We start from the raw sequence: 26,721 nt of genomic DNA, 5'->3' as shown, positions 1-26,721 counted from the left end.
ATTAGGGAATAGCTAAGTAAAACACAGGACATTCACAATTTCACTGTTCCATAAAAAACTATTTTTTATGGATTTAGTATACAAGAAATGTCTGTTAAATGAAGTGGTATATGGATTTTGTAAACATCTTGATCTTAATTTTGACAAAACAAAGCAAACGGTCACCAAATACAAATGAAGGCATAAAAGCAGGGCAGAAGGAAATACAGGAGGTACAATGTGTCAATGTATTATGCCATCACTAGGAAAATGACTGCTTTATGTAATATACATGATGACCTCTAACATGCACACACACACACACACACACACACACACGCACGCACGCACGCACGCACGCACGCACACACCCCTGCAGGAGTGATGCCTGAGGTAAAGTAGGAAGAAGAGAGCTGTTTGTTCAGAAACCAGCTCTTTTAAGCCTAAATAACTAGAAGCATGAGGTTATGTTTGTGTATACACGGTACAGATAAAACACAAAAATCAAAGTCTGTATAAAAAACCAAGACCCTGAAATTCTTCATGTGTGATTCTTTTATTTTATCATATGCACTATCTAATCACTTTTGACTCTTTATCTTGGTTCAAAGGCATGTGGTTTCATTCTCCGAACAGGCTGCAGACTTGTGACAAACATGCAGAGTTAACACAAGGGGTTGAGGTAATTTCTCAATTCTTATCACAGTCCAAGGGTGGAGGCTTAAATACCTACTGAATGGGAAGATGAAGAGCTCTAAATAAACTGTAAAAATGAAAAAGACCTATGAATGGATAGTTGTGGGTTCCCACAAATTTACTAGTTTTTTTTTTTTTTTTTTTTTTGAGATCCCTATAAAGAGAAGCATTGTCTAATGACGCTAGTAAAACTTTGCACTACTTAGTATTAGCAGCCTAGGAAGCATTTAAAAGTATCTGCATGGAGATGTAAGGAACCTTCTTGAAAGGGGCATTTCAGGGTAAGGTGGTTACTTTTCCACTCGTCTGTTCCTGAATAATGGCTAGAGATGATTACTTTTAAAACTGTGTTTAAACCCACAAACGGACCTAAAAAGGAAGTTAGATAAAAATACTTTCTGAGACTGTCACTTTTCTAAGGTTTCTGAAAAGATGTTTAATTCATTGAAACCACTTTTAAAAATTAACTCAAAATGTAAGCACTCTTCGAAGTCATGTTTGGGAAGTTATGTGTGTTTTGTTTGGAATACCCACAGATGTTATGAAATTACTAAGGGACCACGAGGAAAGGTTGGTTAGGAAGGGGAGGTGTATAATGCACTGGTGTAGTTAAAAGGGTGTATGGAAACAGGAAGGGTTAAACTGGAGTTGGGGAGCATACTGTAAGGTAGAAGAGGGGTATAGATTATGCAGAGGATAACATTAAAGACCTTTTGAAAAAGATATATGGAAACTTACTACGGCTAAAGCTCCCTAAAGCACACACACATGCATAAAGAGTTAAAAGGGAGTTTCCCCTGTAAAAGGCAAATGTTCCTACAACACAGCAGAGGCTAAAACAAACAAAAATGTGCCAACAATGGGTTAACTTCTTCTGTTAGTTGGCCAGTCTGGTCCCACAGATCCCCAAACATTACAGGCCGCTGGCATTGCTTTTGCTTGCCCTCCAGATCTTCACAGTAAGACCCTATTCTTGAAGACACCACATACTTGAGTCATGAACTTGGCAAAATCAGTCTGGTAATGACTTGGAAACTTAATCTAATGACTAGTATTGTACAGTGTTGGAGGGTACTCTGAGTGCTATTGAGGCAGAAAAGTAATCATCAATATCTAGCTGTGAATTCCATGAGCTACAAAATGACTGGCCTAGTGAGACATGCCCACTGGTCCAATAGAGGCACAGATATCATGGGAGTTATCAACTACTTTCTGATTGGATTTAAGACCCACTCTGGGATTAAACTCATACCCGGCCGGAACTATTATTGGCTAACAACTTATGACAAGACAGGTCAATGTCCTAGGGGGAGAGTCCAGTACTATTGTTCTGCTGAAAGGCACAGATTAAACCAACTTCTAATGACATTGTTATACCAAAGATCAACATATCTCCCAACACTTATTTGTCATAGACGATGATTAACAGAGACCTACAATTGGCCAAGATGCAGACAATAAGAAATGGCAGAATGCTCAATCGTAAGGGGAATATATACCCTGTATCCACTTTCCCAAGGCTCAGTGATCACTGTAGAAGAGGGGGTAGGAACAGTGTAAGAGCCAGAGGCCATGGACAACTACAAGGAAACACTGCCTTCTATACATAGCAGGGTAGCTGCACATATGAGCTAACAGCAGTTGTGGCAACATGAACAAAACCTGTGTAAGTCTAAGCCAGACCAACATCCAGAACAGAAGAGGAGCTGGGCACCCCCCCCCCCCCCCCCAGCTGTTGAAGTCTTGGTAATCATTAGCTGCTGGGATAGGGAGAGAAAGTTTTCTCTAATAATGTAGCTCCTTGGGCCAGAGAGATGGCTCAGCAGTTAAGAGCACTGACTACTCTCCCAGAGGACCCAGGTTCAATTCCCAGCAGCCACATGGCAGCTAACAACTGTCTGTGACTTCAAGGTCTATCACCTTCACACAGATATACATGCAGGCAAAATACCAATGCACATAAATTAAAAATAAATTAATTAAAAAAATGTAGTTCCTTGTTAAGTTGATCACACTCTAGTGGAAGACAACAAATTGAAGATTATGTTGGCAGCACAAGCTGGTCTTAAAGGGTTAAAAAAAATGTGGGGGACTCAAAGTTGGGTGGGTAGGGATGGAATGGATCTGGTATGGAGGAAATGAACATGATCAAAACACAGTATATGAAACTCTCAAAGAACCAGTAAATAAAAAAATTCATAACAGTCCAGATTCTAAAATACTACATGAATCATACCGTAAGTACTTAACATCTGTGTTATTTGTGTAGTATTATGCAATTTAGCTGCTCATTCAAAGGAATCAAGTTCAGTTTCCAGCATCCACTTCAGGTGGCTCACAACTACCTGTGACTACAGCTATGGGGTTTTGATACTCTGTTCTGGCATAAATACAGACGTGTACAAATACTCATAATTAAAATTAAAATCTTAAACTTTTATAAGGTTATGAATAAATATTTGATGACTGGTGAATGAAAAAATAAAGTTTGGGTATACCTGCTATTCCCCATTTCTCTCAAACTTCTGGGATTTGTTTTTAAAAGAATATGAATAAGGTAAGTATAACAAAAGCCAACATGCTGGCCATTTTTGCTTTGAAAATGAACTATAGGAGAGTCTGAAGAAGAAATATTTGAAGGACATCTCGATGAAAATCACTGTATATGCAAGAAAAAAGTAGCTAAACATATACAGATCAGCTGTATTTTTCTACATTATTCATATGTACCTATAATATACCTGTTCTACTTTAACATTTGTATCTTTCAAATATTTCAATTCTCCAAAAAGTTTCTCAGCTGAAGTACTTTAAGATAGGAAAAAAGTTTTCTCATCTTTTTATAAGTAATTTAAAGAAAAATCAGTGTATTTTTGCTTTGAAAAGAGTTCTTAATCTTTTATTAATAAATTTTCCTTTTATTTCTGAAATTAAGTTATACATTTTAGTAATTATGTATATGACACTTTGTAACACAGTCATGTATATTCACTTTCAACCTGATCCTGCTAAAACAATCAGATCCAGGACAAAAGGTGGTAGTATAAGTGAGCTAAGTCTTCATCCCTCATAAATACAAATTATAATACTTAAATATAGATGAATCAAGCACAGCAGTGTAAGCATATTGTTTAGAAACAATGGGTACATACCAGATGTTGTTAGATGCTATGCAGCATATATTCCAGTAAACAAAGAGAAAAAAAAAAAAAAGAAAAGAAAACAAAAAACACTGTTTTGCCTATTTTCCTTGAGTAGTTTTTTCTTTTCTTTTCTTTTTTTTTTGAGCTGAGGCTCAAACCCAGGGCCTTGTGTTTGCTAGGCAAGCGCTCTACCACTGAGCTAAATCCCCAACCCAACAAATAGTTTAAAAAAAAGGTACAAGAAATTTGCTTGGTTTATTTTATCTTTTACTTATGTGTTTCTCTGTGTGTGCAGGTGCCCACAATGGCTAAAAGAGAGATTTGGATTCACTGGAGTTAGTTACAGGAGGTTGTGAACCTTCTGACATGTGTGCTGAGAACTAAGCTCAGGTCCTCTGTAAGGATAGTATGTACTCTTGGCTCCTGAGTACTCTCACCAGCCTCTGAAAGTGAAATGTGTTAAGTGCTTATCTTAGTAATTATAAGAACTATTCCTTCCTTCCTTCCTTCCTTCCTTCCTTCCTTCCTTCCTTCCTTCCTTCCTTCCTTCCTCTCTTCCTCCCTCCCCCCCCCCTACCCCCCCCCCCCCAACAGGGTTTCTCTGTGTGGCTTTGTGCCTTTCCTGAATCTTGCTCTGTAGACCAGGCTGGCCTCGAACTCACAGAGATCTGCCAAGGTCTGTCTCCCGAGTGCTGGGATTAAAGGTGTGTGCCACCACCACCCAGCATAAGAACTATTTCTTAAGCCAATATTAATGAGAAGTCTGTCCAAATAATTTTAAACCAAATATATAGTTTTGCATAATCCTTGCTATAGGAGAAAAGAAACTTGAATTCACATCTAAATGTTTTCTCCTAGCAAAACTGAAAGTCTTGAAGGTCACAAGTTCAAGGTCACCTTTGGGAACAGACACTTAAAACTCCATCTCCAAAAAACCAAAACTACCCTCCTTAGTTACTCCATCAAAACAGCCCTAAATACCAAACTTAGGAACAGCCTTCTCATCTGCTATAAGTACCAATGAAAATAAAAGCAGCAACAATAAAAACTAAAGTAATAAGGTAATTAATTATTCCTATAACTTAGGAATACCACCAACTTTCACATTTCTTAGTCATGGGAATAATGTGGTGCAGCAATCTACATTTTTACTGAATCTTTTAACTAAAGGGGTAGTCTGATTAATTGCAGAGCACCAGAAAAGTCACACTGGTTACAATTTCAGCCCAGAAGAATTTAGTATTAGACAATCTCAGCATTAACTAAAACTTTCTTATTTAATACTCTGTTGCTCAGTAGTAAGAAAACTTGATATGCTCCAACTCACAGTGTCAATAATATTTGCTGTTGGCAAACTTTGAAGTCACATCTTTTGTTTTCTAGTTTATCAGGGATTTATCAGGGAGAAGCCCAGGGTAAGACATCCAGTAACATGAAATAATGACAACAAGATTAACATAATAACTTACACAAATCTAATTATCTTCATAGACCCCAAAACTATGAACAGAAGACACCACACTAGTTACATGGTACTATAAAAAAAACACCATCACTTGACTATTATTAGGAAGGAAAGTAAGTGTATTAATAATGGATATCTTTATAACAAAATTTGGTTCTTTAAAAATTAGCATTTATGGAAGCCCTGGGTTCTCAGTATGTAACTTTTTCAATACATGTTTAGGTATATATGTTTTATAATAACCAAAGAAAGACAATTCATTGAAAAAACAAGAGAAAATTCAACACAGTTAGGTAAATCAAATAATTAGATAATCAATTCAGCTAATTACATTAGACAAACAAATAACAATTTTCATTTTCATTTATTCATTTAGGAAGATACACTGCACACTCTTATTAGACATGAGAATAATTTGATGACTATCAAGCGTTTTAAAAACATACACACTACCTGATCTAGCTATTTTACTTTTAGGGATGTAGTCTAAGAGGATAATCAGACAACTTGTAACACATATGTACTGAGATTTTAGTGGCTTACTTATGAGAAAAATGAACTAAAAACAAACCCAGTGTTCCTGAGTATATTATTAGATGACTATCATACATACTAATCAGAAGGAAGTTAGTGGTTGAGGTGTAGATCGGCATTAGCATGCACAGGAATCTGTGTCAAACCTTAACACCACAAAATAAGCAACTTAAATTCATGTGGTCCAATGGGAAGAAAGCTATGGACAATCTACAAATACTAGATCATATCATTTTTGTTGCAAGAAAAAAAATATACATATGTGATTAGAAAACAAGTTCAGTAGGTTATTAAAACAAAATATTAGTATAAGTTCATGAAGCATATCTTTTGGCTCAACTTCCTCAAATTTAAAGTAAATATTTATTGGTAACAAAAACAAATCCACTGTATTAATCCAAAAGTTAAAACAGTGAAGAAAGAAAAAACTTAGAAATGAATTAATGAAAATAGTTTCCAACTCTTACATTTTGCTGGTGACAGGGAAGGCAAGCTATAGCTACAATAACACTGAGACTTTAAGAAAGGAGGGCTTCATAAAAAGAGTACAGTTTGCATTGGACTTTTCGTGCAGAGAAAGACTCAATAGGTCAGGGTGTGGGATAGGGAAAATAGGAGCAGCATCTGGGATTGAAGAGAAAAACCTTGGAAACTGCAGAGGCATAGCTCAGAAAGCGAGTTAAAGGGAAGGCAGGTACATCTCAGGAAAGACTTTGAATGCACTCCTAAAATCTCTGCACTTTACTGGAAGATAGTTTGGTAGTAGATGCAGATTAGACTTTAGGAGAGACCAGAAAAACAAGAACCGGTTTATATCACCACAATTACTCATTCCTTCTATCAAAGTTTCTCAGAATGTTCTAAAATAAATTGCATTAAGAAATAAAAAACATTCTTTTCTTTTTCTGTATTAAATAAATCCTTATGACACAAATGCTAAATGGCAATTCATATGGTTTCGTATGCAAAGGGGCAACACATTTATTTTTCAGCTTACTGCAATATTTTACAGGTGGTTCCTTTAAATAAAGAGACAAGATCATTTGTCACTAATGAGTTAAAAAATCTTTCTCTTACAAATTGGGCAGGTCTTCTGGGGTCATTTTTTGAAGTGCCAAATCACATGTTCTGAATGATTTTACCCAGAGGAACTAACTTATCATAAGCTTACAGTTGCAAATGTTACGAGATTTATTATAGAGCTGTACGTTAGTATAAAAGCAGAATACAGTAGTTAGCAAGCATGAGTCATAGGCTGAAAAGATGGGTGTATGTGACAGGGGGGTACTGATGAATGGGGTTAGATTTAATTGATATTTAGTGCAAAAGGATGGCAAGGACTCTTCCTTTGCTAGCACTTCTGGTAATTAATGCATAGAAGAGAAGGTATTCTGGGAAACAAAGCAAAATGAAAAACTAGAGGCTAACGTTCTAGAGTGAAATCAAAGAGTAATAAATGCATTTCTATAAACACTTCTGGCTACAAATGATTGATATAATTATTGCACTAATCATAAATATGGATTCTTTTTAATAGATCTGTGACTCATGGAATTAATAGATGCCAATTACACAGGTGAATAATTATAAATTTAAAAAGATATGTACCCAGGTATAGTGGTACACACTTAATTAGCCAGATGAGCACTAACACAGAAATCTGAGGGCTTGCCTAGTCTACCTTGTCTCAAAAAAGCCCAACAACAAAAGAAGCAAGTAAGCAAACAAGCGAGGCTGTGTAGGTTTGTCTGTGGAAGAAAAATTGCCTCGTATGTTCAGGGCCCTGGGTTAAAATAGTCCTGAGGGCTGGAGAGATGGCTCAATGGTTAAGAGCACTGGCTGCTCTTCCAGATGGACCTGGGTTCAATTCCCAGCACCTACATATCAATTCACCACTCTAACTCCAGTTCCAGGAGTTCCAGCATCTTTGGGATTAGGGATTTAGCTCAGTGGTAGAGCGCTGGCCTAGCAAGTGCAAGGCCCTGGGTTCAGTCCTCAGCTCCAGGAAAAAAAAAGTACTGAAAAACCAAAACACCCACACAAATAAGTTAGGGTATCATCAAAGTATGTATACATTTTATAGCAAATTTGTTGTACTATTGTGGCTATATATTAACTCCAGCAAAGAAAATATCAATTTCAAACAAAATATTACAAACAATATAATTTTCCATGTACTTAAGAGTTATTACAGTGGGTTAAGATTAATTCTGCAGTTTGAGTTAAGCCAACCAAAACCTTTTGATCTTTCTCTCTGTGGAAAACAGTAGAATACATTATTTCTACTGGGTTTTGCTCTCACAGCTTCCATACATATTCAAAATGTAAAAAGGAAACAATGCAAAGGATCTTTACAGACACGTTTACGGTTGTATGTGAATAAGTAAATACTGTCACAGTTGTACTTGGAGAGCAAGAGGCAAACACAATATATTTAGGGCCCCAACTATAACTTTTGCTTATTGGTAATGACTAAAAGTAAGAAAAATATGGAAGATTTAACGATATATATATATATATATATATATATTTCTGTTCCTGTCCATGTGTCATTTGAAGATTATGAAGATCTTGTATTTTTTACGTATTTCCTTGTAGACACAATTTTAGTGGAGATCTAAACTGACAGAGGAATGCTGGATTCAGTAAGAGCATCTGTACTGTAAGAGACTAGCTTCTTCTACTGGTATTTTTCCTTTTATTGTACTTTAAGATCAAACCATGGACAAGGGAAAAAGAAAACAAACCAGAGAGAAAGGTTAGAGACAGAAATATTACTAACTGTGAGTTTCCAGATGGGTAATGAGGAAGTCTTGCCTTTTCATTTAATGTCAAAATTTTATCAATTCCATAAATAAACCTTGCCCGTCAGTACCCTCAGTTCTCTGTGAGTGAGCTTTCTGTTTTCAGACCCAAGATAGGTGAACACTTTACAGACATAAAACATAAAGATTTAAAGTTACATATCTAACTCTATAGTTTAAAGTACTGACATTGTAATAATGAAAGAAACTATTTTTTCCTGAATAAAAAGTAATGTTTTTTTAATGCAGAGCAAAAATTTAAGAGTAGCCTGTATAATACAAATATAAAATGTCTATAGATAGTAATGCATGGTAGTGCAGGCCCTAAATCTCAGCACTCAGGAGGAACAACTGAGTCTGAATAGAAGGCCAGCCAAAGCTAGAGTCAGTAGGACCCTGCCTCAACAAACAAACAATTCCTAAGGATATCTTTAATAACAAATATACAGGAGATATATGAAGAAAATGCTTAAGCTGCTGAGGACATGGCAAAGCGGAGAAAATCTGGTAGTAAAGAAGAACAAAGACCGATCTATCAACTTTAGAGAACAATTTATTTCCTTAGAACTGAAAAATAATTAGTCTAACATTCAAGTGTATCATCCTAGGTGTACCAACAAGGTCATTTCAAAACAATGAATAATGAAAAGAAACTAGAATTACCATAGATATAATCCAAAATCTAAATTCAGAAAAAACAACAACAACAGAAAAACAGCTACCAGCTCCTAAGAGTAGAGATTTCATAAAAAGAATTCATGTGCCTACTAAATGTATGTAAAGCAAAGGTACCATACAAACACACAGAGAAAAACTGGCTTCTCAGAAAATACTGTACTGTATTAGATCACTATATTAAAATAAATTAAGAGAGGATGGAAAGGAAAAATGTACCATTTAATGGATGGACAATGATTCCAAAAGCATTGAGAGAAAAATTCAAGTAAAATTTTAGCACCCAAAAGGACACATTGACACTTCAAAGTTAAGGGTAAGGGACAAAATGTAAGAAAGAGTTAATAATAATAGCCCATGGTTTTCTCATCCAGCCCTATTGTTGTAGAGTATTATTTTAAGGTGTGTTACTTTTGTTTACATTGTATTTATTTAACTCTATGAAGGTGTGTTACTGTGCCTGTCTAAAACACCTTATGGTCTAATAAAGCTCTGAACAGCCAGTAGCGAGGCAGAGAAAGGATAGGCAGGCCTGGCAGGCAGAGAGAATATGGGAGAAATCTGGGAGGAAGAAGTAGCAAGAGAATAAGGAGGACATCAGGGACCAGGTATCCAGCTATACAGCAAGCCACGGAGTTAAGAGTAAGATTTACAGAAGTAAGAGAATGTAAAAAGCCCTGAGGCAAAAGGTAGAAGGGATACATTAAGGAAAGCTGGCAAGAAACAAGTCCAGCTAACTCTGAGCATTTATAAGTAGAAATAAGCCTCCATCAGTGTTTTATTTGGGACCTGGGTGGCAGGCCTCACAAAGAGTAAAGAGTCAAAAAACAAACAAACAAACAAACACCCCCAACAAGATCCTATAATTTAAATATTATGTAAATGTTATCAATCATTAAAGTTCATCATAAGACCTCACTCCTGAAGTTCAGATTCTTAACAGCCTACAATGACATCTCCACTTTGGGTATATCTTAAGGCAAATTTAACAAGGTCCAAACTAAATTTCTATAAATAAACTACTTTGATTCTTAAAACCTTTCCCACATGAAGTCTTTTCCAACCCTTTTAACATGAACACATTCTTCCAGATTCAAAATTCTTGTCAAATTAAAAAATCTTATAAGCCGTTATTCTCTCAGTAATTCTACTTCTTGGCTGAGGCAATCTCATCTTTACTTACTACTGTAATAATCTCCTAACCATTCAACCTTTCCTTATCACAATATATTCTCAACACTGTAGCCACTCAACTTTTAATGTTCATTTTTAAAAGTTCTTCATTGTGGTGATATATTGTGTATCAAACAAAGCTTGCCCGAGGATCAGGGGAAAGAGCCAGCCACTAGATTAAACAAAGAGGCCAGGTGGTGGTAGCACACACCTTTAATCCTAGCACTCTGGAAGCAGAGATCCATCTGGATCTCTGTGAGTTCAAAGCCACCCTGGACTACATGAGATTGACTCAGTCTAGGAGAGAAACAGAGCCATGCAGTGGCTTTAATCCTGGCACTTGGGATCTCATGCCTTTGCTACCAGTGTTTGGGAAGCACACACACCATTAATCCCAGCACTAGGAAGGAAGTGAAATGGCTGGGCGGAGGAAGGCATAGAAGGTGTGAAAAGACAGGAACTAGAGCTGCTTTACAGCTGAGGACTCAGAAGCATTCAGTCAGAGGATTTATGGAGCTGGCGAGGTGAGAAGTTTCTCTAGTGGATTGTTCCTTTGCCTCTCTGACCTTTCAGCTTTCACCCTGATATCTAGTTCCAGGTTTTGATTAAGACCACTAGGATTCATGCAACACACTATCTATGCTCAGATCATGCTATACATCCCCATGGCATGCAGAATAAAGAATAACTCCTAATAATAATCCTGTGTGATCTGACTCCTCTTTAACACTAATTTTATCATTTACCTTCCTTTGTTAACAGTTGTATTTCATACTTGCCTTTCTTGAAACAACTCAGACAAATTTCTATGCTATGATTTAGCATGGCTTGAAACACAGTTTCCTTACTCGAAACACAGTGTAGATTCTCTGGTTATATCTGTAAGGTCCTTCAAGTTTATCAATGAGAACTACCCTTATTATGGTTATAAAAACAGCAAATTAGCTGCAATCTACTCCTAAACTCTGTTTAATTGACCTACATTTTCTTTCGTAATTAGAAGGTAAGTTCAATAAGGCAGGAACTTGTTTTGCACTGTGATGTATTTCCCCCCTTTTAAAATATATTTTTGAGACAATTACACCATTTTCCCCTTTCCAAATGTTCCTATGTGCTGACCCTGTTCTCTTCAAATTCATGTCCTTCATGTCTCTAATTGATGTTATGTGTCTCTGTGTGTATTTCTGTGTATATAATTCTAAGTATCTAGATATTTCCTAAGCACTTTACATATAGTAATTCAATATTATTGATGAATAAGCAAATATCCTCATATTTGTGTCTGTAAATAAACTTTATAATAATAATAATAATAATATTATTATTATTATAATTTTACAAAAGACAACTGTACAAGAAAAATACTAAAAGGAATAGTAGGTAAGTCATAGAAAAAAACTCTTAAATAAATGGAAGAAATTCATATATGCTAGTAAGCAAAAACATAAATTGTTTTAATGCCCATTAAGTGGCAAACAGTCAACGAGAGACTAGGAAAGACAAAAATGAGACAGATCTAAATGGTAGTATAGCTGGGCGTGGTGGTGCATACCTTAAGTCCCAGCATGTGGAAGGGGCTCTAGAGTTGGTTAGATTTCTGTGAATTCAAGGAGCTTAGTCTACATAGCAAGTTCCAGGCCAGCCAGAGTTACATAGTGAGAGCCTGGGCCAAAAAGAGGCAAAAGAGGCTGCCTAACCAGTAATGAAATATGGCCCTTGTCTGACTTCCAACTTTAACAAAGTATAGAAACCAGTCACTTTTGTAACAGTGAGGGAAATGTGAATGCTTATTATATGTTTAATAACATTAGGTGTGAATACATTAGTACACTTTCTTCTAGAGACAAATGATATAAATGGAAGAAATATATGTGTAAGACTGACTTCAGAATAATCCAGTAAAGAAACTGAAGCAAAAGAAAGCAGACAGGACTCTGATTGCTTTATTTAGACATAAGCACTAGGATAAATCTAAATAGTTGCTTATGGAAATACTACTTTCAACAACATTGTTTTAAATGTTCAATAATAGAGGATAAGTTAAATTTATTATGATTAGTCTCATAATAAATGCTATATAAACTATGCTTTAGTGTATACATGCTTTAAATAAAATACTGCTGCTGATATAAGTTTAAAAAAGCTGAAAAAAGTCAAAATTAATAACATTCAATATTTTTGGAACTTAAAAAGAAAACCTGTTGGTACTGTTCATGAGTATATACAAGACATAAACTGGACTGTTTGTCCCTCCCCACGAACATAATTCAATACATTCAAGATCAAGAACAGTAAGTTTATACATAGACTCACACATTTTCTTTCTATCCTTCTTTGACTCTGTACATCATACACACAAAAGGTACAACTCATGGAGTAAGACATGCAATTAGTTAATCTATAAAACCAGTTGAACTAAATACTAAAATTAACAAACCAAGAACAAAATACCATGAATACAAAACCTAACCTGATATTTTTCTGAATCTAAAAGAAAATATAATACATGTTTATAAAATAATTTCAAGTCTTTTCATTTGAAACATTATGAAAAATAGCCAAATAAATGTTTTATTTTATTGCTGACAAATATAGTCCATGCAAGTCCATTGTAACAGACATATGGACTTTAAATAAGGAATAATAACCATTTAATAGCAGGTGGTTGGTAGTTCTCAGTCCTGGTGCTAACACTCCACTTCCTTCCCAACATACTGAATTCATAATAAAGACAGAAGCAAGTGAAAAAGATGAAAGTATATTTTAAGTGTTGCTTTCCAAATATCTCACAAGGTAAATTCTAAAGATAAAAATGCCTCACTAAAAGAAAAACGATTAATATACGTTCATTCACATTTGAAAGTGAGGAGAGGGGAGAATGACATGGGGAGAGACTTTTAAATAATATATCTAACTCCTGGGACCTTAATGTAAAAATATAGAGAGCTCCCACCCAAATACTAACAAGGCCTGATCCTGTTTCGCTCCTAAGATCAGGCAAGACTGAGTGTATTCAGAGAGAAAGAGCATGAGTTACATGGGGAGTCAGGTGGAGAGGATTTGGGGGGAGCTGGAGGTAGGGAAAGAACATGATCAACACACTGCCTGTAAACATTTTTGACCTTCTGCTAGTAAAAGAGACACAGCTAATCCAAACAAATCTTTCTTCAGAAGACAACTAAAGAAATCTGTACAAAGTGAAAACATGAGTTTGGAAGCACTGGATTGTTAACAAAACTGTTGAGAGCCACACGTAGAAAGAGAAGCTGGAAGCTTAGGATGGCCATTTCTAAAATTAAAGCTAATTTCTCTTTATGGCTGTTTGCTGGTTGTTGAAGTCTGGTTTCTGTTCCCGTGATCAATACTGATGAAAGCAAGTTAGGGAGGAAAGGGTTTCTACCTTAGCCTACAGTTTGTAGTCCATCATCTATCAAAGCCAGGACAAGAGCTCCAGGCAGGAACTTGGAGGCTAGACCTGAGGAACAACTCTTGGAAGGACACTGCTTCCTGGCTTGCTCACTACTCCTGTTCAATGAGATTCCTTACACAACCTACTGGGGCCTGGGGCCTCCTCTGTTACTTAGAAAGCAAGAAAACGCCCCACAGACATGTCCATAGGCCAGTCTGAGAGAGGCTCTTTCTCAGTAGCAGGTCTCTCACCCAAGGCATATCAAGTGGACAACCAAGAAGAGCCACTGCCGCTTGCTGGAGACAGTGACAAAAGTGCTGAGCAACACTGGGCGCACTGAGAGTGAGGGTAACAAAGCTCCCTGACGCCAGGTCACTAGACAACTCTCCACAACTGAATACATCCGTGTATGAATACAGAACATGCAAAGATTTGATAAAGCACTGGGTGTAGTGGTATATACTAATAATCCAACACTCAGGATGCAGAGGCAGGAGGATTTCAAGTTTGAGGCCAGGTTTGGCTTCAAGTTGCAGGCCAGTCTGAATTACATAGTCAAGACCCCGTCTAAAAATCAAACTCCTCTTAAAATCCCAAATAACACCAAAACCCCTGACTAACTCAACCAACACCCGAAGACACATAATAGAAGTTGTATCAATGCTACTAGCAATCCAAAGCAACAGATTCTAAAGGTATGTGTCACTGTTCTGGTTTACATAAAAGTTAAACATGTACTTTTATAAGTACTAGGTACAGATACAATATCCTTTATCCTAAACACTAGAGACCACAATTGTTCAGATATTTTCTTTTTTCTTTGGAATACTGGTATAGACATCTAATTTGAAGATACAAAATGAGCCAAAATCTAAAACTTCTGATTGTCACATTGGCTCTGTTTCAGTTTTGAGGCATCTGGGATTTTAGGTATTACACAAATAACTTTTACTTTTGGGGACTCAAAAAAACTGAAAAAAAAATGTTTGTTTTCTAATCTAGTAAATCAACTTCTAGGAAAGCACAGATGTAAATACATATAGCTATGGTTTGAATATAAAATGTCTCCCACAGGCTCATGTGTTAAACTAGCTATGGGTGCTGTTTTGGAAGCTTTGTAAATTTTTGGAGGTTGGGCATCACTGGAAGAGATGGGCATAATTTCAAGGTTATACCTGGCCCTCAGCCCACCCCCCTCTCTGCTCCCTGTTTGCCAAATCCTCCACAATGTGCTTCTGCTCACAGTATGATCTGCTCATGTGACCACGGACTGAATCTTTTGCAAAATCTTTGATCAAAATAAAACCTTTCTCAGGTATCTGTTCTCAGCAATGCAAATTCTGAATAATATACACAGACATAATCTCTAATGCACTATTCAACGGAATACTGATTAAATCACTGCAACTTTATTTTGTAGGTCCTCAAACTTTTAAATGAGGTAAATTCCTGATGTAGGTACACTTAAAATGTTTACAGAAAACTAAGGAACCGAGAAGAGTTGCAGACCAAAATGTAATGTGCTAGCATTCATGTGAAACCTAACAAATAGTGAGGCTTACCCAATAAAAACATTTGTGTAAGAACCCAGAGAGCTCAAGGGGAGACAGAATGTTCAAGTGAGAGAGAGCATATAAAGATCACCAAATCGGTAACATCAGTTATTTCAAAGGCAGGGCATTCTGCTTGTTATACTACATTGCTAGAAAGTGTTATTTTAAACCAAGATCTTAAATTAGTTTCATAAAGAAAGTATCTTATGCACAATTTGTAGAAAAATGAGAGATAATTAATGTCAATAGAAAAATAGTAAATTCTATAGTGCTAGCTACTCTTCAGGTTAGAGTATTATATATTAAAGAATATAGTATTATTTATTATAAACTTTAGTCTTTAATTGAAGTTAAAATTTAAATAAGGATGAGAAGTAAATGACACTGCTAATTATTCAGAACAACAGTATATACATGCTGGCAAGTCGTGGGAGATTCTTGTTAACTAAAATTACTTAGAAGCTAGCTTCTTTGTTAGCAATCATCTAAATAACTAGATCTATTAAAAAGAAATCAACTGTTCTGTAGATTGAAATATAAACAATCTCCTTAGAAATAATGCTACCACTTTCTGAGTAAAATAAAAAGTTGTACTCACAACATGGAATAGACTGAATTGGTGCGAGCTGTGGGAATGTCATAAGAAGAGAAATCCCTGGAAGATCACTTTGATTTGAATGTTCGGTAGTTTGGTCAGCCCAAACCACCATTTTCTTCCTCTCTACCAAATGCTCAATATCTTTGAAGTCAGCATCAAAAGCAGTGTTTGACAGGCCACTTTCTTTCAAAACGCGATGCATTTTTCTTAGGGCTGGAAGTAAAGCATTCAATACTCTGCAAACAGAAGATGACAAGAAAGGAGAAAGAAACACAAAGTTTTAAACACACTATTATGGTTCTTTTGTATAATAGGCAAAATATTATAATATAATTAAAATGATTCCTTATGATTTCTTTTATAATGTTTCTTGGTAAATTCTCTTGCAAAGCCTGCACTCAGTCTAGGCGAGGTCCAACTGTCCTTTCCTAAAGACTATCTTTCTGTCTCTCCCTTAGTACCTATCAATATGAAAATCTTATCATAATTCAAATTTGCTTTGTAAAAAAATGTAATTTCACCCAAACAGCTCAACATGTACTTAATATTCTCAGTATAAAGAGAAACCTGGGTGGAAATCAGGAAAACCAGCCTTCATTAGTGGTTGCGGTAGTTTCTGCATGACCTTGGGGGTAAATATCTGGCTGGAACACTGTCCTAAATCTCTCTCTCTGACACTTTTTTGGATCATGACTCACTTATGCCTTCTTGATAGGCCAAGCAGTTAGACTTACAATAGTTGAATCAATATCAAACTTATGGAACTTTGGTAAAGAGAATACACAATCTAATACAGTAACTACACTACAGTGAACACTTTTTAGCATTGAGTGTTGGAAAGGGACTGAGGATCTGTGAAAAGGACAGCTACAGCTGGATATACTTACACAACCCTGTACTTTCGGCAACTGTATTGTTGTGTGCAGTAAGATTACTAGGTCTGAAAGTGTGAGGAAAGCTTTGCTTTTGATGTTAGGAATATTTCCATAATTTCCGGATTGGAAATGATGAGTGTTTCACTTTACTTAAAGTGTGTATTTAAGCAACAGACATTATCGGGACTGCCTAACCTTCCTTTGGAAAGTCTGAAATTTTTATCTATCAGAGGTGTAGGAAATCATGCCAATAAAACCTTGAGGCACTGACAGGATCTAATTTCCAATGTGATGTCACAGCTTTTTGCTGAAATTAAGCATAGCCTGTGCCTCACTACACAAGATCCTTCCTTTCTGAAGCTAGACTCTCACTATTGCCACAGTCCAGGAGAGCCTCAAATTTACAGCAATCCTTCTGCAGCCGCCTGTCATGCTAAAGGTAAAGGAAAATGCCATCATGTCTGGCACTTAACAAGATTCTTGAAATTTTAATTGCCCAGGCTCTTCCAGACTACCCTATATAACTTTCCATTTTGCTGATTTTATTTTGTATTGTTTTGCTAAACTAACTCACAGCCTTAAGTATAACTATGTGAATCTCATGAACATTAGTAAATCATTAAACCTGGGAATGGTTTTAAGAATCAGGTACCATGTTATGTTTGCATAATAATTTATTTTTATGAATAAGAAATCTAAGCCTTATCAATGCTATATAGTTTCTACAAGGATATATTGCTAAAATAAGCAGGATTAAAGATTGATTCCAAAAAACTTACTCATGTTCTACAATGCCACATTGCTTTTGAGATGCTTTGGTTTTGAAATCAGTTAGAATCCATTTTATCTCATTATTAAGGTAAAAGCTTATTTCAGGCATATCAATCTCTGTATATATAATAACACAGTGGGGTTAAAATAAACTACCATGTCTCTGAAAGTCTAAACTCCTGCATGTTACTTGATAGCAAGTGATGATGATTTGCTGTAGCTGCAGATTCACAATGAGTTGGGGGAAAGAGTCTAAGCTCCCATTTGTAAAAGAACTATTGGGTTTTTCTTCATCTTAACTTACTTTAAATCAAAAGCATAGACAATTAATCATGAGTAATTTGAGAATACCTGTGGAATGCTAATGGGATTTCTGAATGGCAGCCCCATAGAGAAACAAACCTCTCATTTTCATATAACCTCAAAGCAATGATTACCTAACAAACTGTACCTGATTTATAAAAGATGACAAAAGAGATCAAGCTACACTTTTTAAGAAAATCATACACTTAAAAAATTTGAGAACAGCCGGCGGTGGTGTTGCACACCTTTAATCCCAGAGGCAGGAGGATCTCTGTGAGTTCAAGGCCAACCTGGGCTACACAGAGAAACACTGTCTCAAAAAACAACCAACCAAACAAACCCCAAACCCCAAACCAAACCAACCAAGCAACCAAACAAACAAATTTGAGAACAAAAATGCTATTAGTGAGCTGTACAGTGAATATAAAAACACATAAAAACAGAAACACTCTGGCCATTTTCACTAAATCTCCCAGTCCATGAACGAGGGAGATCTTTTGGTTCCTCAGTGTTTTAAGAATTTTCATTGTGGAGGTCTTTTGTTTCCACGGTTAGGTTTACTTCCATATCTGTCACTGGAGTTACAGGAAGGCTTCTGTGGCAGACTGCTCATTTTGCATCCCACTATCTGCAAAGTGTTGGCCAGTTTTAAGAGCTTTTAGCGAAGTCATTAGGTTCTCTTATCTACAGAACCATATAATCTTCAAGTTAGGGAAACTTAGACTTTTTTTACATCTACTACTCTGTATCCTGCTTTAATGCCCTAGCTCAGGCTTCAAGCACTATAGTTGGCAGAAGTAGAAGAATGGATGGTCACCCTTGTCAAATTTCTAATCTTAGTGAGAATGCTTTGAGCTTTTCTCCATTTAGCACCATGCTGGCTATAGGTCTGTCAAACATAGCCTTTATTATGCTGAAGTATATGCTCTGTGCATCCTGCAGCACATCCAGCGTCATAAAGGGACAGGATTTTGTCAAAGGCCCTTTCTGTGTTTCTGGAGATAATCATGAATTCTATCCCTTTTGTGATGTATTATACTTACTGATTTAAATATGCAGAAACCCCGAATCTCAGAAATGAAGCTAACTTGATCATGATGACTAATCTTTCTGTTGTGATTTAAAATTCAGTATGTCAGTATTATATCAAGATGTTTTACAGCTGGGTTCATCATAACAGTTTGGTACCATGGTAATGCTACCATACAGTTGGAAGCTTTCCTTCCTTTCCCATTTATAGAGCAATATGTATTGCATTGGTATTAGTTCCTTGAAGGTCTGATATGATCTGCAGCAAATCCATCTGGTCTTATTATAGTTGATTCACTGTTGTTGCTGTTTGAATTATTTATTGCATTTTCATGGCTTGCATGCATGCAGAAACTCACCCATTTCTTATAGATTTTATTTTTTAATTTAGTGGAATGTACGTGTTGAAGTATATATTAAGGTTGCAGCGGTTTTACCAGCTGTGAACCCCATGAGTCCCGAAAAACAAAGCAAAGCCCCACCAGTTTTCTGGGCAAGATGTGCTACCACCTGTCCAAAAGTGGCAGTGGTGGGGGTGGGTGGGAGGAGACTGTGGCTGGTATGTAAAATAAATGAAAAATGTTACTTAAATAAAAACAACAACAACAACAACAAAAAGGTAGGGTAACCAACTGACTAGATTTGAAGCACAATCCATGCGACTGAATTCATGCCTGTAATTGAAGCCCAGTTAGCATCTATGCCAGGGGAACTCATAGGCTAAGTGGGTAACTCACTACTGTTAAACTAAACTAATTGCATCTAACTGCCTTTATAAATTTCTATGTTTATACCCATGCATAAAAAGCTACTATTAACCTCAATCAGAGAAGTCTCTGCAGTGAACAATGACGAATTTGGAGAGTTGCAGCTGCCAAAGATGCTGAGGAAAAGTGATGGCTGAGGGCTCAGCTCTAAATAAGGCATATACACCACCCTTTCTAAGGCTCAAGGGACATCATGAAAGAAGAGACTGAAGTCTCTCAGAGCTGGAAGACAGGGGGAAGTGCTGCAAATGCTATCCTCTAGATGATATAGTCATTGCAATCATGAACTTATACCAACTGCTGTTACAACACTGGGCGCATACAACATTGGCCCTGTCAACAATCAACTGAGGAAGGGAGAGGGGCTCCAGGTGCCCTGCCAGTTACTGCTGAATTCCTGGTGAAAGAGAATTTGGGGAAGGGGGAATCACTGTCTTCAGTTGTGTATCCACTGCTGAGCCCAGGAGACCTTAGTGGATAGCTTCAAATTGATGATCATGTAGATAGGTCTGGTTAAACTTGCTGGGTCACCAAACCAAACCAAACAAATTAATAACCCCCCCTCCTAAAAAAAAAAAAAAAAAAATAGAACGGAAGGTGAATAGGTGATCTATGGGGAAGAAAGGGTGAAGACAGCATTGAGATGAGAGGGTGGAGATGGTGGGAATGGTCACAACATACATGTGTGAAATTGTCAAAGAAAATTATTTAATTAATAAAGATTATAAAATAATTGAGACACTTGATGCTCATTAAAACCTAGTAATAGTAATGAGATCTAAGTACATGGATTTTCCTTTTGATTGCAAGTCTCATGTGCCTACAAAAGGATGGGCTGGCAAACCGGATGTCTCCTGGTCTAAGCTTAGAGGTTGCCAAGGTGCAGGTGAGGCTCATCAGACTGGGCTGAAGCCCTGGGTTGGGACCCAGACTTCATCTGCAGACTGGGAAGAGTGTATAGAAGGCAGAAGATTAAGAAGGCAAACCCATAACAAATCCTTCTAGAATTACTAATAACTACACATGATCTAATTTAATTGATGTTAATAGCAGTTTTAATTTCTTTAGCACAAAACATCAGATAAATTTCAATTTCCTGCAGCATTAAAATTGGTAAACTGTCCAAAGCCTTGTACTTACGCTTCAGTCTGACTGTGCTGCTGCTCCTGGAGACAAGCTAGAGCTATCATGTGTCCCATTTGTGTTTGCAGGTCTTTGGTCTGAAGGTGTAAATGGTGACAATGAAGATCTTTATTGAGTACCTAGGGACAATAATGAAAAATGTATTTTAGATTTTTACAAGAATTATGCTAATTTTAATATAACTTATTCATGTGGACAACAAGGTCTTTTTTAAAAAACATAAAAAAAAATGTTGAGAAATTTAGATAGTAAGAAATCTTGTCTAAATGAATTTAGTTTGTGTCAAGCTGAGCATAAAACTAGGTAAATGCTAGGCATAGGTAGTCTAGAACTTACCAGCAAGTGTAAGAGTTTAAATTTCTTCAGTAAATGGATGTTAGGCATCTAGAAAAAGGTATACTATGATGATACTTTTCCATTGACCTAATTTGTTCACGATGTTGTGAAAATACAGTTGTACCAGAAGTTTTTACTTAAATGCTACCACCAAAAGAGGCATTCCTTGATACTATATTTAAAGATGGGCAATCCTTATCTTCTAACACTGCAATAGCACTGACCAATTAGAATGTTATGGATTCACTCTGTAGTTCCCTTTCTACTAGAAGGTAAGGTTCATCCAAGGATGGACTATGATCAGGTTAGCTCAGTGTACAGGCCAGTGTTGGTTGAGCTGCATGCTATATAATTCTCTCTTTCTCTCTTATCCCTTATATTCTTACAAGCTTCACTTTAGAAAAACAAACAAACAACAAAAACAAACAAAAACCAGCAGTGCTAGCATCTTTAATTGTGAAATGAAAAAAATGTATTCCTGGGAACATTTGGATTGGTAAGCTAACAATCTAATAAACAGTACAGCTATGCCTGGAATTTTTCTTTTCATATTCCTTCTAGTCTACAGTTAAGCATGGATTGCCTAAAGTACAGATTTAGATGTTTTTTTGGGGGAGAGAGGTTGGGGTTATTTTTATGATTATCAATTTATTATGCTAAAGATCAAAGGAGGAGACATAAAATATCATTGTTTTAGTAATGACAAAGAAATGTAGGCTCTTCAGCAGGTTTGTTAAATATAAAATACTTCCTGCACCAGTGCTAAGTAAGGACTTTGACAAAGAAATGTTACTTTAAGATTCAAGAAAATGTACCACAGGCTTGCCCACAGGCAAATCTGGTGGGAGGATTTTCTCAATAGAGGTTTTGTCTTTAAAAATGACTTTAGTTTGCATCTAGCTGACATAAAACTAGCCACCACAATTCATTTACATAATTCACCTTTATACCTCAAGAAATATATCATGTATTTTGGATAAAAACACTTTTTATGGAATCAGGATATGTCTAGAGAATTGACCTATGAGTCATTTGATTTTTAGGGATATGCTCAGTCTTAAAACAAATGTCAGCTCAAGCCAAATACATGGCCTTTATGGAGATCAGTTTACTTGACTAAAGTGTTAAGAGCTGAACTGATTCATCTTACATCATCTTATAGTTTTTTAGTTAGAAAATCAAATAAGTGCGGAAACATGTTTTCCAAATAGTTTCAACTCTTTTCCTAATAAAACAACAAACCAAACAATAAAACCCAGCTCTTCCTTTTATCCTCTGCAACCACCCTTCCTACCCAATAATCATAGGCCTTGGGGAAAACCAAGATTGCAATTTTAGTGTGTTCTTGTCTCAGTACACCAGTGATCACATCTGAAGAGAAGACCACAAGTACAAGAAGTACAAGTTAGCTAACAACAAACTGAAGTAGAGAGTACAATGGGAGGTAATAGCCAGCTTTAGAAACACGAGGGGCCACAATGCGCCAGGTTTGGTCAGCTATCACAGTTTACAGTAGGAGCAAGACACTGAAGAGCAATACATGGTAGCCCTCAAATTTTTAGGTTGGTTGCACTAGAGAAAATCAGAATGGTCAAGTATTTCAGTATGATATCGGGGGTGGGGGGTTTGGTAGCATGAATTATGATTTTGGTACTGCTGGATAAAGACATTAAAAAGCAGAAGGAGGATATAGTGAAAACAGCATTCATTTCAAATTCATAAAAAAGTAGTGTTTGTCATGAGTTGCTGGACCTTGGGTTAAGTCTCTCCGTGAAGTCACCTCACATTTTGTTTATACAGGAAGTAAGTGCTTATGACTAGATAATTGTTTCAGCTGTGAAACATCTTACAAAAATAGAACCGAGGAGTTAGGTGGTAGAACTACAAAGTGTTGGCTTTCTTTCTTGTGCTATCTATAATAAAATATAAAAAGGACTAAAAATACTGGCTTATAATCTGGTGTACAAAAATACTGCTGGAAGTATCTTAAGATAGGCAGAGTGTGGTAGAAACTGGGAGAGACAAAGGTAGGTGGATCTCTATGAATTCAAGGCCGGCCTGGTCCTCACACTGAGTTTCAAGCCAGCCGGGGCTACATAGATCTCTCAACAAACAACAAACAAAAATTTTAGATTATTTGAAAAATTATATGTGAGAATATTAAAAAACTAAATTCTTAGTAACTCAAATGATATTAACTCTATAAGTACTACAAAGTTGAAAAAGGCAATATGTTAAAACTACAAATACTTTAGCTAATTTTTAAATGAATGTATTAAGTTTAAAACTTAGACTACCACTTCCTACCTTCTTAACTGATGAGTGCACTCCCATATTGGGCCATGCACCTGAACATGGGTGCTGAGAATAACACAGCCACAGTAAAAGGTTGTGATCACACAATGATCACAAATTAATTCACTATCAAATGTGTAAAAAGGGAGATGTGTTTCTGGCTGCATATCCTCACACCGAATCACAACTTCATTGTAAAACCAGTCCTTAATACATAGCGCTCTAACTGGGTAATGCCAAAGAAAGCTGTCTGAAACACACTGGCTCTCATTCAAGACTCCTGCATGTTAAGAACTGTAGTGCTTTTACTGTCCATACAAAGTTTTCTATTCTATAGAAACACAATGGTTTATTTACGGAAAATAAAGACTTTCTTATTGTTGTTCCTCAGGATCTAAGTTTCAAATTTTTGTAACTTCACATTGTACTATGCTATGCTTGATTTTACAAACCACTATTTGAGATGTTGACTGAATTTCATAAAACATCATTAAATGACTTTTGGCTTGCTGTGATCATGAAATAACTTCAATCATTTCTAAAATGGCCCTAAGTAAACCTCTGCCATTTTGTACTATGCATTATAAAAAAAGGTAACATTCTTGCTATTCTAGATCATTTAAAAAAAAAAAAAACAAACCAAACTGGATGAATTCTGAAAAGTTGCCCTATTAATAAGATCATTTCATTAGTATTCAAATTTGCTTCTGCCTTTAATAATGGTATACACACAACTTTTCACTCTCCAAAGAACTACTGCTTTAAAGTAAATTCCTCTATTACTTATAATGTATAAACTCTTGATCTGTCTATCTATTACATACTTGGATATTCTGATGACAGAAAAATTACTAAGGTAAAAAGAGCTTGTGAGTGGAAAAGTGTAAAAGGCCTGGATGATGAAGCCTCAACTAGACTGAAACAGAATTGCTTAATTCTAACTTAATAGTTACTCCACAAAGGACAGTTACTTCAAAACCACTTAAAAATAAATTGGCCCTTCTGAAAACTGAAACCACAAACCAATTAGGTAATTAGTGAGCTAAGATATAGTCACTAAAAACAGCAAAGTGAACTAAATAAATCTCAGAGAAATAGGGCAACAGTTGTCATGTGAAAGATATTTACTCAAGAAATTTAGGAAATTTAAGGAGCTCAGTTTCTAGGATTAAATCTAAATACATATACATAGCTGTACCTCTGGAATGTCACCATCTTGACCCAAGAGCCTTATTTCACTTTCCACTTGATGAAGCCAATTAGTATTCTCATCAAATTGTCTCAATACTTCTTCCTTCTTTTTCTCTAGGAAACAGCGAACAGTTTTCAACTTTTCAAGTCTGTGATCTCGTTTGCAAGTGGCCTGAAACACAACAATGTACTTAATAATATACCTAATTCTTATATCTGATGTGTACAACACTCAAAAAGTCATACATTTTCTTATGTTGGTTTAGTACAAAATGTTAAGCCATGCTGCTATTTCCCTATTAAAATATCAGCAAAATAGGAAATTAGTTATGAGTCATTTAATAAAAACTACATCTTGAGTTTATGGTTTTAAGAAACGTAGTGGTCAAATGAAAAAACTATAACATTTTTTGTATGATACATTTGTAAAGTTCATATAAGGTTAGATAAATTCCATGATTTCCTTACTCAAAAAAGCATGCACAGTTCTTGTCTGAAAGATATGAAGAAAAAAAAGTTTTACTGATCTAATTTGTCTGCTCTAAATGACAGAGAAAAAAGGTATTGGAACATTTATCAATCCCTAATCTCAACTAAGGTCAGGCTGGGTATCAGAATGGATACTCTGAGTGTCTTTGCTATTTTACATCTTCATGAATAGCTTTGGTCAGATTTGGTCTTCTGATTTTTTTCCCCCAAGAGCTATGCATGCTGACATGGGAGCCATTTGGGTCAGAATAGCTTGACCTTGGTAATTTGCCAATGGACACTGAACTAAATAATTACCATAAACAAGGGGTATACCTGAACCAATCAGTCCTCAGAGATTAGAACCTTGCAGCTGGAAGCAGAGCACAGGCATCAACAAATAAAAAGCAGAGCTGTGTGTACTTGGTCAAAGACCCCCATCTCCCTCAGGTAAGAAATCATTAATTTTAATGTTTCTAAAAATTATTAATTATTAATATTTTCAGGTAGATAACGTAAGCAAATAAGAGCATTTTCATTCTGGTGGAGGATATTAGCTTCTAACTATTTAGTGTTAAGCCACTGTGGTTGCCGTTAAACCACAGTTAGAATCTGGATACCTGCACACTTCATTTAACTTCCCTTCGGGGAAAAGGACCTGTTGAAGGAGAAGCAGACCGACAGAAGCCCAGAGTCCAGTGATCAGGGACAGTGGTTGACAAGCACTGTCACTGTCATCAAGGTCCTTAGCTCTTACTGTCATTCTCTAATCAGATCCTACATCATTCTTTTCCTCACGGCAAGATCTTAGCAAAACAAAACAGCTGCTTAAACAACCAAAATACCTGTCTTCTCCCACAGAGGAAGAATGGATCCGAAAGGCTAACAACAAATGCACACTGCAAAGGTCCTCCAATTTTGGGGGAAACTGGAAGGCACCGTAGTTCACATACGAAGATGCCTGGGGTCCTTTCAGAGCATCTACTGGGTCAAAATAATTTTTAAGTCTTTACAAAATTTAAAAAGACTGATTTGAATGTGTATAAGCTCTTGGCTTGGATGTAAGAACATACACCATGTGCATTCCAGGTGCAGATGGAGGTCACGTAAGGTCACCAAAAACTGAAGTTACATATGGCTGTGAGTCTTCACATGGATGTTAGAAACTGAACCCAGGTCTTTTGCAAGAGTAACAAGTACTCTTAACCACTGAGCCATCTCTCCAGCTAGCCTTTTTAATTCCAAATGGTACATCAGAATAAGAGTTTCCAGGAGCTAACAGAGGTATAAGGTCACTACAGAATATCATAAAAGCAGATAAGAGAACACAACTGTTGTGCAGACAGGCATAGAGGTGGAAGGATGTAAAACAATGCTGTTGCTCTCACAAGCTGTCATTTGTTTTAGAAAACACCCAGTTATCTTCAAAAACTATAATTATAAGAAAACAAGTATTTTGCTGGGCGGTAGTAGCGCACACTTTTAATCCCAGAGCTTGGGCAGCAGAGGCAGAC

The 26,721-nt window shown here is 36.3% G+C and overlaps 1 protein-coding gene across 1 annotated transcript in view; it reads right to left on the bottom strand.

Moving 5' to 3' along the window:
- The window catches only part of Kif18a (kinesin family member 18A), a 60,216-nt gene that overhangs the window by 13,311 nt on the left and 20,184 nt on the right, over positions 1-26,721 (bottom strand). Inside the window, exons 10-12 of the mRNA XM_036185941.1 lie at positions 24,747-24,911; positions 20,915-21,036; positions 16,030-16,265 (exon numbers count right to left, since the gene is read on the bottom strand). Of these exons, the coding sequence (XP_036041834.1) occupies positions 16,030-16,265; positions 20,915-21,036; positions 24,747-24,911 (523 nt within the window). The remainder of the gene's footprint in view (positions 1-16,029; positions 16,266-20,914; positions 21,037-24,746; positions 24,912-26,721) is intronic.

The sequence above is a fragment of the Onychomys torridus genome, chromosome 4, assembly GCF_903995425.1.
Source record: "Onychomys torridus chromosome 4, mOncTor1.1, whole genome shotgun sequence".
Taxonomy (NCBI): Eukaryota; Metazoa; Chordata; class Mammalia; order Rodentia; family Cricetidae; genus Onychomys; species Onychomys torridus.
Note: the sequence above shows the minus strand (reverse complement) of the source record. Positions and strands in the feature narration are given on the sequence as shown.